This window comes from Zerene cesonia, chromosome 26 (assembly GCF_012273895.1).
Source record: "Zerene cesonia ecotype Mississippi chromosome 26, Zerene_cesonia_1.1, whole genome shotgun sequence".
NCBI lineage: Eukaryota > Metazoa > Arthropoda > Insecta > Lepidoptera > Pieridae > Zerene > Zerene cesonia.
In genome coordinates this window covers 2,167,500-2,180,402 of record NC_052127.1, presented here as the reverse complement: position 1 = coordinate 2,180,402, position 12,903 = coordinate 2,167,500, and the positions used below count along the sequence as shown (strand labels likewise).

General features: G+C 33.5%; 1 protein-coding gene across 1 annotated transcript; it reads left to right on the top strand.

Moving 5' to 3' along the window:
* The first annotated feature begins 1,501 nt into the window (after window positions 1–1,501).
* LOC119836956 (peroxisomal membrane protein PEX13) lies at window positions 1,502–12,646 on the top strand. Its single transcript, XM_038362430.1, has 5 exons — window positions 1,502–2,066; window positions 3,813–3,949; window positions 8,092–8,228; window positions 9,857–10,022; window positions 11,659–12,646. Exons 1-5 carry the CDS (start codon window positions 1,702–1,704, stop codon window positions 12,006–12,008), a joined length of 1,155 nt encoding a protein of 384 aa, XP_038218358.1. The 5' UTR covers window positions 1,502–1,701; the 3' UTR covers window positions 12,009–12,646.
* Window positions 12,647–12,903: the final 257 nt, after the last annotated feature.

Genomic DNA, 12,903 nt, shown 5'->3' with positions numbered 1-12,903 from the left:
TCCCAAATATGCTGATAATTTTTGAAATTTTTTCTATAGATCCCAAGATAACCATATAAATAATTCAAAATTTGCTACTTAACCTCTTCATAATATTAGTTAACTTATTATATTTTCAGGAAATTATATCTAATGGATTCCTAGTACAAATGCATTTTTTTCCATTTGAAATTGAATATCTTACTACTATAAATGCACATAATAAATGAATGTCATAAAAAGTGTGAAGAAAATCAGATCAACCGAAATACCTTAAATAGCAAATAAAAAAATTATGCGAAATGAACAATTTTGATATAATTTTCAACAAAAGCACTATTACAACATACATACTGATTAGAAAATTGCAATAACAATGGTATAACATAAGATGTCTTAGGAGCCGATAAGAAACCGGGTTTAAAACTTAATGCTACGTCCTCGTACGTAGAGATCGAGTCATTTGCAACAATCTAATTGTGAGCTATAATAAACGTTATTCATTTAAAACATATTTCAAACAAAAAGCATTAAATAAGGTCTTAAAACGTATGAGATATGAAGAATGATTCTGTTTACAAATCGTCTTACGCTGGAGGTTTAAGCAATTAAAAAAATACAATTTACGTACCTTTAAACTTTCTTTACAAAGTTTTATACAGAAAACAATAAAATAATTTAAACAAATAGTGTAAAACGATAAATAAACAACAAACACTAAAATCCGAGTTATTGACACGATTGACACCCGTATCGGCATAGACAAAAAATCTAAACTGCTAAGTAGGTCACAACTCACAGCCATTGTCAAAAGGTATGTATAAAGATTAAATTTATGGCTAATAATTCATTGAATTCGTGTTCAAGTATATTTAAATAGTAAATATTCATTAAATGATAAATAAATATTATGTAATTTCACAACGAAATATGCATCTAGTTTATTTTATCCTATTAATCAATGTGACAAATTCATTCATTAATGTGATAAAATAAATATCTTTTACTGAGTTAGTGTTAGTTAATATTTATTTTTAAACCATGTATTAGGTTGCTAAAAATTATAAAATAATATATCAGGTTTTGACAAAAATAAGAAATGATAATTAAAATTGACCTACTTTGATTTCAAAATATTCTGAGTTAACCATTAACATTCTTATCGATTTGACTAGCAAATTTTTGTAGGCAATGTAGACAGTAATTTTGTGCTCACTGAGGTTATAAGTAAATGTATACTTTAAAATATAACGTAATCAATATGTAAGATTCGTAGAGGCTATTTTTGTCATGTACCCAGTACCTAGATCGTATATCTGATTTGTGCTATATATTGGCATTGATTTCATATATTGTGCGGTAGTTTATTTAGTATGCTTTATCCAGTTTATTTGTTACGAACATATTTAAAAAAAGGAGGTAGGTATATTACCTAAAAATATTAGTTCCAATAAATATAATCTGTGTGCTAATCGATACTGATTCGTATTTATTAACTGTCACTGTCAAACATCAAGTTTTACATCAACATTCCATTTTGTGAGCGTTTTGTGCAAAGAGTAGTTATTTCTACGGATTTTGTATTTGTACTATTGAGTGTTCTGGATTATTTCCGATTTCCTATTGATTTTTGTAATAGGAAATTTACTCGGAAAATTGCCAATCAAATCAAGGAAAATTCGACGAAGAAGAAGAGTGCAGTGTCCGAGACAGTTTATAATAATGAGTGAACCAGGGAAACATTTCGAAGTAAACTCTGACCCGACCTTATCAAACGTTGGCGTAACGCGGATTGTTGATGCCCCAACATTTAGAAATGCTATACCATCTACGTCAACAGCGGTACTTGTGGGGCCACCAGTTCTACCACCGAGACCAGATTTAGCTGTCCAGCCAAGTTACTCTATGAATAGCTATGGAGGTCTTGGTGGGACTTATGGAATGGCTGGTTCTTACGGTATGGGGGGGTACAGCAATTACGGGTATGGTGGAATGGGGGGTTATGGAATGAATTCTTATGGCATGGGAGGAATGGGGCCTTACGCCAGTTATAACAGGTACCCTGTTTATGGGGACATCGAAAATAGGTGAGTTATTTTCTTTCGCGACTGAAAAATTTAATATAAGGATAAAATGCAGATTATGTGAGGTAAGAAATTACTCAATCATATAATAATAAGCTCATTGCAAATGGCGTCGCGTCAAAGTCTTCGATTTTGTATTTTTATTCTTTGTGATATATGTATATCAGTATTTTACAATTGTATTAATGTGGGAATATTCATGAAAATAATCTAATCTTTATGCCTCTGGATATTCTATTCTTTATGCAACATTTGATTGAATTTTGAATACTTTTCCCCATCTATGTTAGAACTACTAATCTTATCACTAATCTTTGGTTTTTAATGATTGACTTTATCTTAGTGAGATAGAAATGATGTATTGATATTGTTTATATTAGACAAACAAAGTGATGTATTTATAATACTGGCAATGCAAAAATTAACATAATAACTGCTAAATTCTGAATAAGTAATTGTGTTTGTTTTTAATAAGACAACACAAGGAAAAAAGCTTTAGTACAAGCACAAACAAAGCAATCACTCTCATTAAATAAGAAAAGATAATGAGGTGGAGTGGTTTCTATGAGTGGCTTAAAAAGTCTATACACATAAACAACATAAAAGCTTAAAAATAAATAAAACAACTGCAATAATGATTTTCCTTCTGCAATTTTTATTACACTTGTGTAATGTGTAGAGTCTATTTAAGTTAGTTATTAGTTAGTATTTAAGGGATATTCATATAAGTAAATAAGAAAGGTTGTGATTAAGTTTATGATATCAGTTGTTTTAGGTTTTTCTTATCTAATTTTGACTGAAAATAATTCAAGATATTTTTCAATTGAAGTCTTATTTCCTTTTCAAGATTTGTAACAGCCTAACTGTTCAGATATAAATAATCTAAGATCTCAGATAAGAGTAGTTGTGATCTTTGCCTACTAATATTATAAATGCGAAAGTAACTCTGTCTGTCTGTCTGTTACGCCTAAACCACTGAACCGATTTTGATGAAATTTGGTATGACGACAGAACTGAATTTGGGAAAGGACAAAGTATAATTTTTATTGCGAAAAAAAAAGTGAAGAAATGGTTGAAACAGGGGATGAAAGTTTGTATGGAAGTTCCTTATTGTCAAATATAAAATCATGTATCATATTCTTTCACACCTAAACCACTTAACCAATTCTGACAAATAGTTCAAAACTTGGGAAAACCCATAGGCTACTCCTTACCATGTCGCGCGATATAACCGATTTCCACGCAGGCGAAGCCGCGGCTGGAAAGCTAGTCTTAAATAAAATGGTTTAATGATGAAGAGGCAAGAAATATGGAGATACTCACATGTTGGCTTTTTTTGCAATAGTTAGCATTTCTTATTATATAGAATTTTACCTTTTTAAAAATTACTTATAAGACCAATTCTGGTGATAATCTGGTGATAATCTTACATAGTAAATTATACTCGGTTAAAGGTGATCTTAATTCGATTGACATTTGAAGCTTAGTTTTTGAAAATAATTATTAATTTTGATGGGGCATAATTTAAATGCTTGAGACAATACGTTTTGTACAAATACTTCTAGCATACTCTTTATACACTCAGAGAAATTATAATGAGAACAAAAACAAAATATAACCAATACCATAGTAATGACATGCCCTACTATTGGTGAAAACATTTTTGAGATGACCCCTCTATTAATTGGTGGTATAATAATCTAAGTACATAAGAAGAGATATATGTTTTAATGTTAATTAAAATTTTAGATTCATACAACTGGCTGAGGAGAGATCGCGGCCAGCTTTCGACTCCATACAGAGTGTGGTAAACGCCGTTGGAAGTGTGGCTATGATGTTGGAAAACACATTCTTTGCACTGACCAGTTCCTTCAGAGCTATATTGGGTATGTATCTTTATAATTATGACCTGTGGGTATTGTCAAAGCTCATACTGGAAAAAAAATTCACCATATCAGTGTTGAGATGTTAGAAGGTTGCTGCTAACATAAATTACAGACAAATTACAGAATTATTTTTGAATGAAAGAGTGATTAATATGTACAGATACAGACAGTGCCTAAAATGCGTCATCAACAACATTTTTTTCTCCGTTTAATGAATTAATATGAGGAAATCTAATTATTAATGTCATCACATTAACTGTGTTACGTGAGATGTCTCTATACATCCTTTCCTATACTAATATAATAAATTTGTGTTTGTTTGTCTATCTTTCACGTTGAAACTGATTGATTTTACGAAATAGGCAACTTTTTAGTGCGGGGAAACATATCCATACATGGTAATTTTTTTTGACTACGTCGGCAATTAAATGCCGCGTGCGAAAAGTTAGCAATAAATATTTGCCACTATCTGTGCTGAATTAAAATAAATGGCTAGTAAGTAAATTATAATTTGTAAATATCACATATTACATGGTTCACGCCTGTGCTTACAATTGACTCATAATCTTTTTGATTACATTTCTTCATTGATAACATAATGTTCCATACCATTTAAAAACAACTTATACAAAGAGGTTCACAATTGTCCTTTTTGTTTAGAACCAGGTCTTTGCGACTATTTTCATAGGAAAATTGTAAATTTATTGTCGATCTAGCTAACATAGTGTTATATGGGAGTTTTAGCTTAGTTGCAAACAACTTGTTCAACATTTTTCCTCATTTAATCTTTATTGTACGATGGCCATATTTTCCTTGAAGAATCCTCTATGTTTGTATCGATTTTGATGTTTCATTTAATTGTAATACAAGCTTTCCGTCCGTGGCGAGGCAAAAGGAATTTCGGGATAAAAACTGTTTTATGCAATGTACATCATTTCGGACTATGGTCTCAAATAATTTATCTCTGTACAGTTCAGTTCAGTTGAGTAGGCGTGAAGAAGAGGCAGACTGTATAATATACATTGTATTTGTTAATGTGTTGTTAAAAATATAAGAAAGATATTTATTACGGCCCTGTATGTTGTACCTTTTAGTATTCGCGTTGTGCTTCGTGTTTTTGATAAATAACAAGAGCAAAAACAAGGTAATTTTCATAGTATCGATTACTAACAGCAACTAATGACCTAACGTTAATTCGCGTGCCATGATTTCATTCAAACTTTTATTGTCCACTTTTACGGCTTTTAAGAGAGCAACGTTCCGTGTTAGAGCGAGATATATATTGCTTGAAAATCTTAATATATTATATCAATTACGTTGCACGTTGTTTGTCCGCGATGGACTTCTAAACTACTCAATCGATATTGATCAAATTTGCACACCAGGTGCAGTTGGAACTTAAAAAATAGCGATAGTTTATATTATATCAATTACGATAAATTACTACTCGGGCGGAGCCGGGGCGTGCAACTAGTAGGTACATTTGTATAGTTTGCACGTTCTGATAAACGATTTTATATATTAGCCAGTTAACGTCGATCAATAAACTTCGAAATTATAAAAATGTGAGTATCGCTTATATTGACTAAAATTATCATAAAATTAAATTTCATAATAGTTTTCTATCTAGTATAAACAAAATTAACGGTTGCTATTTTAGTTGATATCAGCGACGTAGCATGCTTAGGAGGGCTCCATTTCACACATTTTATTTTTAATTTTTATAGCATTGAAATCCTATCCTACTTCCAATCCTACGTATCCTACTTATTATATCTTTCCTAGTTATTATAAATGCGAAAGTTTGTAAGAATGTGTGTGAGTTTGTTACTGTTTCACACAAAAACTGAACCGATTGGAATAACATATAGGCAACTTTTTATCCCGATATTCCTACGGGATACGGATTTACGCGGGTGAAACCGCGGGGCGCAGCAGGTTATAAATGAGAAATTTTAAGAGAAAAAGTGTAAAAGGTTTGAATTAAATCTGTTTATTTAAGTGGAAGAAATTCGAGTCATAGGGAGTCAAACAGAAGGGTGAAGCTAATATTATAAAAGCGTTTAAAAAAATCGGGCTGCCTCATTATTAGTACGGCGGCCCCTGATTGCTGGCTGGTACGCAAATCAGAGTATGATAAGAGCTATCAATTTGTTTAAATCAATCTTTTATTGCTGGGTTAAACGTACAAGGTTATTTATAATTGTTTTTGCGAGTCTCTCGGATACCGTCGAATTCCAAGAACAATTAGGTATTTAGCGTCCCAATCGTGTGATACACGGTACAATGCGACTAAATATTGTTAAAATTTTATTAATATATTCGCAAAGATAGTTCTTAAAACTAACAAGAACTTCCAATCGTGACGCTGCACTGTGATTTATGCTTATTCTTTTAATTTAACCAAGAGTTAATATTTCTCATTCCTGGCCATATTCCTTCTGCCTTCGAAATTTCAGGTCATAATTGGGTCACTTTCTAGTACAATACATTCAACAGCACTCGATTAATTCGCTTTTAAGCTATAAATTAAGACACATACAATAATATAAGTACTAAGCACACCAATAATGTAAAACGTTTCTGTACCATATTCCATCCTCTTTCCAATCCATTTATGTACGCCCGTCGTCAATTGAAAATGGTGATGGGCGGTGGTGATCGCTTACTGTCAAGCTTACCACCAGCCTATTTGTTGTGGTTGTACACATTAAATTAGATTTCTAATCAGAATTCTTGTAGGAAATTATCCTAAAGGTAGATTGTGAAACTTTCTTGTAAGTGTTACAATATTAGCATTTATTTGAATTACATTTAGGCGGGACTTGTGTATAAATTCTTGCTATAGGTGTATGCAGGTATACATAATAACGAATTTAAAGGTCCCTTTATAATAACATTATTCATGCCAAAATGACTCTGACCGTGTGTTTGTTTCCTTCACACTGAGTTGCCGAATGAATTTGAATGCTTCTTGATTTATTTATTAATTGAATCAATTTATAAGCTGCTTATGATAAGAAATAACTATGATATTATAACGAGCGAAGTAATAATAATATGATGAATGCTATTAAAAGTATTACACTTGTTTTTCCATTATAGATTCTATCATATATAACATATTTTTATCTGCTTACTATAACTATATAAACAAGTTGTTTTTTTTTTTTTAATTAAATAAGAATACTTTGCTTCACAAGGCCATGCATTTATATTCGAAACCTACTTTTCAATAACCTTTTTTACCGCCGTTAAGGCTTCTCGTTTGAGTGGTTTAAGTAATTCGTTGAAATATTTTTTTAGGCATTGTATTAAATATTAAGATGTTATTTCAATACACTGTAAAAATATGGCATATTTTTGAATTAAAGAAATGAAATCGTAGAGTCTTATCTCTTAAATTAACTAATACTATCTGCGCCCCGCGGTTTCAGCCGCATAAGTCCGTATCCCGTAGGAATATCGGGATAAAAAGTTGCCTATAAGTTATTCCAGTTGTCCAGCTGTCTACGTACCAAATTTCATTACAATCGGTTCTGTAGTTTTTGCGCGAAACAAACACACACACATCCTTGCAAACTTACGCATTTATAATATTATTAGGAATATTAGTAGGATTACTATTTCCATTACTAACGAATGTTCTAATCTCAGGTTTTCAAACATAATAAGTCTCACTCACTCTTCCATGATCGTTACTATTTATTTCTATCAGATCTTCAATTACATAGGTATAGCGGAATGACCTCTTCTACCAGACCCTAAAGCTACGCAGTCTAATATTATTTCCATTCCCAACTTCGTAATCTAATATTATTAAGTACCACGCCCCCACAGAAAACCGGCGTGAAGTAATAGCATGCTATATTGTGTTTCGTACGGTGAGTGGGGGAGGAGGCCAATTTCCTTTTCCTCACCCTACCCAGTCTATTCCTTCTTTCCAGTCATCAATCCTTGCCTTATCCCTTACCCCTTAAAAGCGAGCAGCGCAGTCTGAGCCCCTGCGAATATTCATGGGCGGCGTTGATCGTTTTCCATCAGGCGAACCACCAGCTCAGCTTCCCGCTATGACTTAAAAAGAATCTAATATTATATCCCTTCTCTACTGCGTTGTTCAATATTTATTTTCCAATTTTCAGGTGTCGCAGAGAACTTCGGCCGTCTGCGAACACTGTTCGCCCAGTTCTGGTCGACGTTCGCCGCGGTGCGTACACTCAACTGGTTGGTGCGGAAGCTGCTGGTGTTGCTCGGTATCAGAACCGAGTGCGAGTTTAAGGTGAGTTGGTTTTTGGGTAATGGTGGCGGCGGAGTATGACGACGCAGTGAACGTAAGTATTGACTTACTGATAAAAAATTACAATAATTGACTATACTATGCTGCTGGCGATTGGTCCGTATAGGGCATATAATGATGTGTCTTTTTTTTTATTTCACTGGATAAAATTGTCAACTGAGAATGCCGTGGAACTGGTATGATAAAATGATACTATTTCTTATCGGTCTTGTAGAGAAAAACAAGTTGACTTCGAGCAATTTATGGTTGAAAATTGCACTGAAATCTGCGCAGTGGTTCATGCGAGATGAATATAAAAATTTAAGAGGGAAACTCTTTCTTGAATAATCTTCAACGACTTTTTTGTCCTTGGATGCTCCAATAAAAAAGTTTACTCTACATAGCATAAAAAGCCGCTTTCTCTGCCTGTCCATATGTCCCTATGTATACTTAAATCTTTATAACAAATCATATAATAGATACAGTTATTCTAGAGGAAGGCTTATACTATGTATAATGACATCCATTAAACTTTTTCGAACTCACTGCGTGCGAAGCCGCGGACAAAAGCTAGTTATTATTATAAGAAATACGGTATATTTACGAGTACTGCAAACTATTTCTCCAGAATAAAAAAAGCATTGAAAATGGGGAATAAGTCTTCTAATCTCCTAGGCAATTTTCCAACAATGTTATATTATCAAAAATAGTTTTAACAGATACACAATCTACTGAGAATTATTTAATTACATTTTTATTGTTATTAACATTGCTATCTATATATTATCTTTTACGCATATTACCGTATAGGTGCGTAGATATGAGAATCTTATGTTCTATGTGATATGAGAATTATATGTTTACAATCACGCCGCTGACTGATTCTGTACTGCTATCTGTGTTTGCCACTGTGATTGTTTGTTTTAGATAATAAACTATACATTAAATGAAACAATAACCAAAACTGTTTCTGTACATTAAATATTTTTTAAAAAGAGTTATTACAATGCAATACTGATTGCTTTATAAAATCGAAAGCAATAGTCGGTGGATTGTCTTGTTGTGTGTTTGTATTTACTTCAAACACGTAAAAACCTCTGGGTAGATTTGGATAAAATTTTATGTCATGATAGAATGGTAGTTAGAATCAACTTATAGACTATTCTTTATTGAAAAAAATATATTTTTAGGATTGGCTATATATGATTTAACCGGGGAAAAAAATTGCTAATCCTACTAATATTATATACGCGAAGGTTTGTATGTATGGATAGAAAGATGGATGTATGGATCTTTTAGAAATTAAAAACTTTTTAACGTATTTTAAACGCGATTTATTCATTATATTTCATTATATTATTGGTCACGTGGACCACGCTCGCTGTAGTGTTCGAAACGTCGGGTTAATAATATAATGAATAAATCGCGTTTAAAATCTGTTAAAAAGTTTTTAATTTCTAAATGTATAATACTCGCATGAAATCAAATGTGACATCTGCCACACTTGGCCAGCGTGGTGGATTATTGCCCATGCAGCATGGTCCCAGCAGTGGGAACATATATGCTCTGATGATGATGATGATGATGATGCTGATACGTAAAGCAGTTTCCATAGAGCATATTTCCTACAGGCGTGGGCAGAGGCGGTGGCAGCCACGCAGAACGGGTCGGCGACGCCCGAGCAGAAGGCGAAGGGTTCGAGCTGGCCGATCCTGCTGTTCTTCGGCGTGATCGCCGCCGCGCCCTACATCGTGCTCAAGATGCTTAACGGCCTGTCGAATAGCATTCACGAGAGATGTGAGTATTCAATATCACTACATAGTTATATTTTTTATGTCATAGTCGACAATGGAGCTGGTGGGTCGCCTGATGGTAAGCGCTACCACCGCCCATGGACATTTGGAGAGGCATAAGGTCGATTGATTACGCCTCTACAAATGGATTGCCGACTTCCAATTGGAAAAGGATGAAGAAAGGATTGACGAGAGGAATAAAGGAAAGGACTGGGAAGTGTCAGGAAAAGGATTTGAACCTCCGGTTCCCAGATAATGTTAAAATTGTGTTATGACGATTAAAATGTGCTCTTTTAAGAAGTCTTATTGTATACTTACTAGCTGTGACCCGCGGTTGAAACCGCGTAAGTCCGTATCCCGTAGGAATATCGGTATAAAAAGTGCCTGTGTTATTTCAGTTGTCCAGCTATCTACGAAGCGAATAGTATTATTATTCACCAATAGATGTCAGGAAAAAAAAAACACGAATAAAACACGAATATGACATTATTTCAGTTATCCAGCTGTCTACGAAGCAAAATAGTATTACTATTCACCAATAGATGTCAGGGGAAAAAAAACACGAATAAAACACGAATATGACATTTTCTAAAAAAAAATCCTAGCTAGATCGATTTATCGCCCTCGAAAACCCCTATATACTAAATTTCATGAAAATCGTTGGAGCCGATTCCAAGATCCCAATTATATATATATATATATATATATATATATATATATATATATATATATATATATATATATATATATATATATATATACAAGAATTGCTCGTTTAAAGGTATAAGATAAATGTTTGAGTCTGAGTATATATAAAGACGCTTTCGCTGTCTGCCCTGTCTGTGTATGTTGAAATCTTTAAAACTACGCAACGGACTTTGATGGGTTTTTATTTTAATAGATAGAGTTATACAAGAGGAAGGTTTGTAAATAATAACATCTATAAAATTACTCCGAATTTAAGGCGTGCGAAGCCGCGGGCTAAGACTAGTAATTATAGAAACTAAAAACTACATCTTAATGGTAGAATCAACTAAATTGTCTCACTTGCTCTTGTCACAGCAAGTGAGCCTCTGGGCCAAAGGTTTGTGGGTTGTCAGTCAGACGTATATTTTAAGAATTTATCTAATAGAAAAAAAATCTTCGGGGAGTTTTTGAGAAGTTTTACGTAGTCACCATATACAAAACTGCATTAAGGGCTATATGTTGTATAGCTCTGTAATATTAGCACATTGGAAATAATACTACTTTAAGACGTCACAGTAACTCGCCAGGTTTACTTCTAGTTAGTTTTGTAATTGTACTAATAATATGGTAATGGTATATCTAGGTGATAGCCGTGTTTAATATTTTTATTAGAAATTAGTACTTGTAGTGTGATCACACTATATATCACACTAATATTATAAATGTGAAAGTTTATTTGTTTGGATGTTTTTCCGTCAATCACGCTGAAACTACTGTACGGATTTTGATAAAATTTGGTATACAGGATACATATCTGGATAAATTTGGTATCCTATTTGGAAACATGGAACTTCACCGTACTATTTACAGAGGTATATGTAATCTGACTTAATCAATTAATCACTCCATATTTACTTTCACTCCTACTTATATTTTTATTGTTTTAAATCCAGTGCAAGACCCGAACTCGTGGCAGAACCCGCTCCGCGCGGTGGCGCAGCACGACTTCCACGCGAGCTCCCCGCAGGAGCTCAGCTTCCGCCGCAACCAAGTGCTGACGCTCGCGCCGCAACACCTGCAGGGCCACCTCTGGAACTCGGGCTGGCTGATGGCGACGGTGGACCGACAGTTCGCCGGCCTCGTGCCGGTTACCTACATAAAAGTCATCAAACCGGTGGAAAAGAACGAGCAGACGGCCGAAACGCAGAAGACGGTGGAAACGCTGAAGACGGAAACGCCGAAGGCGGAAAATCAAAAGGTGGAAAGCGAAAATCTCGAGAAACACTTACCGCAACAGGCGTAAGGTCGCTCTAGTCGGCTGTCACTGGAATTGACGTTTGGTTTTTTTTTTTCGTTCGTTCGTTTTGACGTTCAGTGTCAAGCGGTCAATGTCAATGTGTAATGGCGCGTAATTATGGGCTCGTTTTATATGTACTATCATATCCAAATAGTTTAAGGTTCTATAATAATCACAGTATAATTATTGAATAATCAGTGGTAATCGGTGTCTATAACGGTTATTTACATTTTAATCTTGTTTTAAAAATAATATTAATATGATAAAATCAATTAAATGATAGCCATTTAGTACATCAAAACCAGTTACTATACAATCTATATATTCACGAAATTGGATGCAATTACATTTCATATCATAATAAAATATATTTAAGGACAAACTTAACAAATATAAAAAAAACGGCGAGTAAGAAGTGTCGCCTGTTTTTTATGATTGCATTAAAGAAAAACCTATCTTATTCATTTATTTATTTATCAAGACACTTATTATATTATTAAGATTTGTGCCAATTAAAGTCGAAGTCAAATGATGTAAAGGGGATGTGACTAAAAATATAAATATATATTATTCTTCACCGATGCCGTTCGGTAAACTTTCGCGGTATATTGTTTCAATAAATGCGAATAAAGTCGTATTATCGCTTTCAAGGTTTTCTTTTTACACCAATAAGTACTATAAAATATCTGTCTTTTTGAGTCAGTTGCATAAATCAATGATATGCATATAATTAATATTTTCTATTGGTTGGGACAAAAGCAGAAGAATTTCTTGAGATTTTAATTTGGTGCGACATTGTCTTATTTTCAATCAACCACGCTAATGGGGAATCAAAAATTTGTCTTCATAGTAAATTGATGGATAACAACTAAGAATAGGATCGATTCTGCGCCATTTTGTG

Bases quoted from the DNA above. Each gene is read 5' to 3' on its own strand.
- LOC119836956 (XM_038362430.1), top strand. From the start codon at position 1,702: ATGAGTGAACCAGGGAAACATTTCGAAGTAAACTCTGACCCGACCTTA. The intron at 2,067-3,812 runs GTGAGTTATTTT...TTAAAATTTTAG, and splicing joins TATGGGGACATCGAAAATAG to ATTCATACAACTGGCTGAGG. The intron at 8,229-9,856 runs GTGAGTTGGTTT...TATTTCCTACAG, and splicing joins GAACCGAGTGCGAGTTTAAG to GCGTGGGCAGAGGCGGTGGC.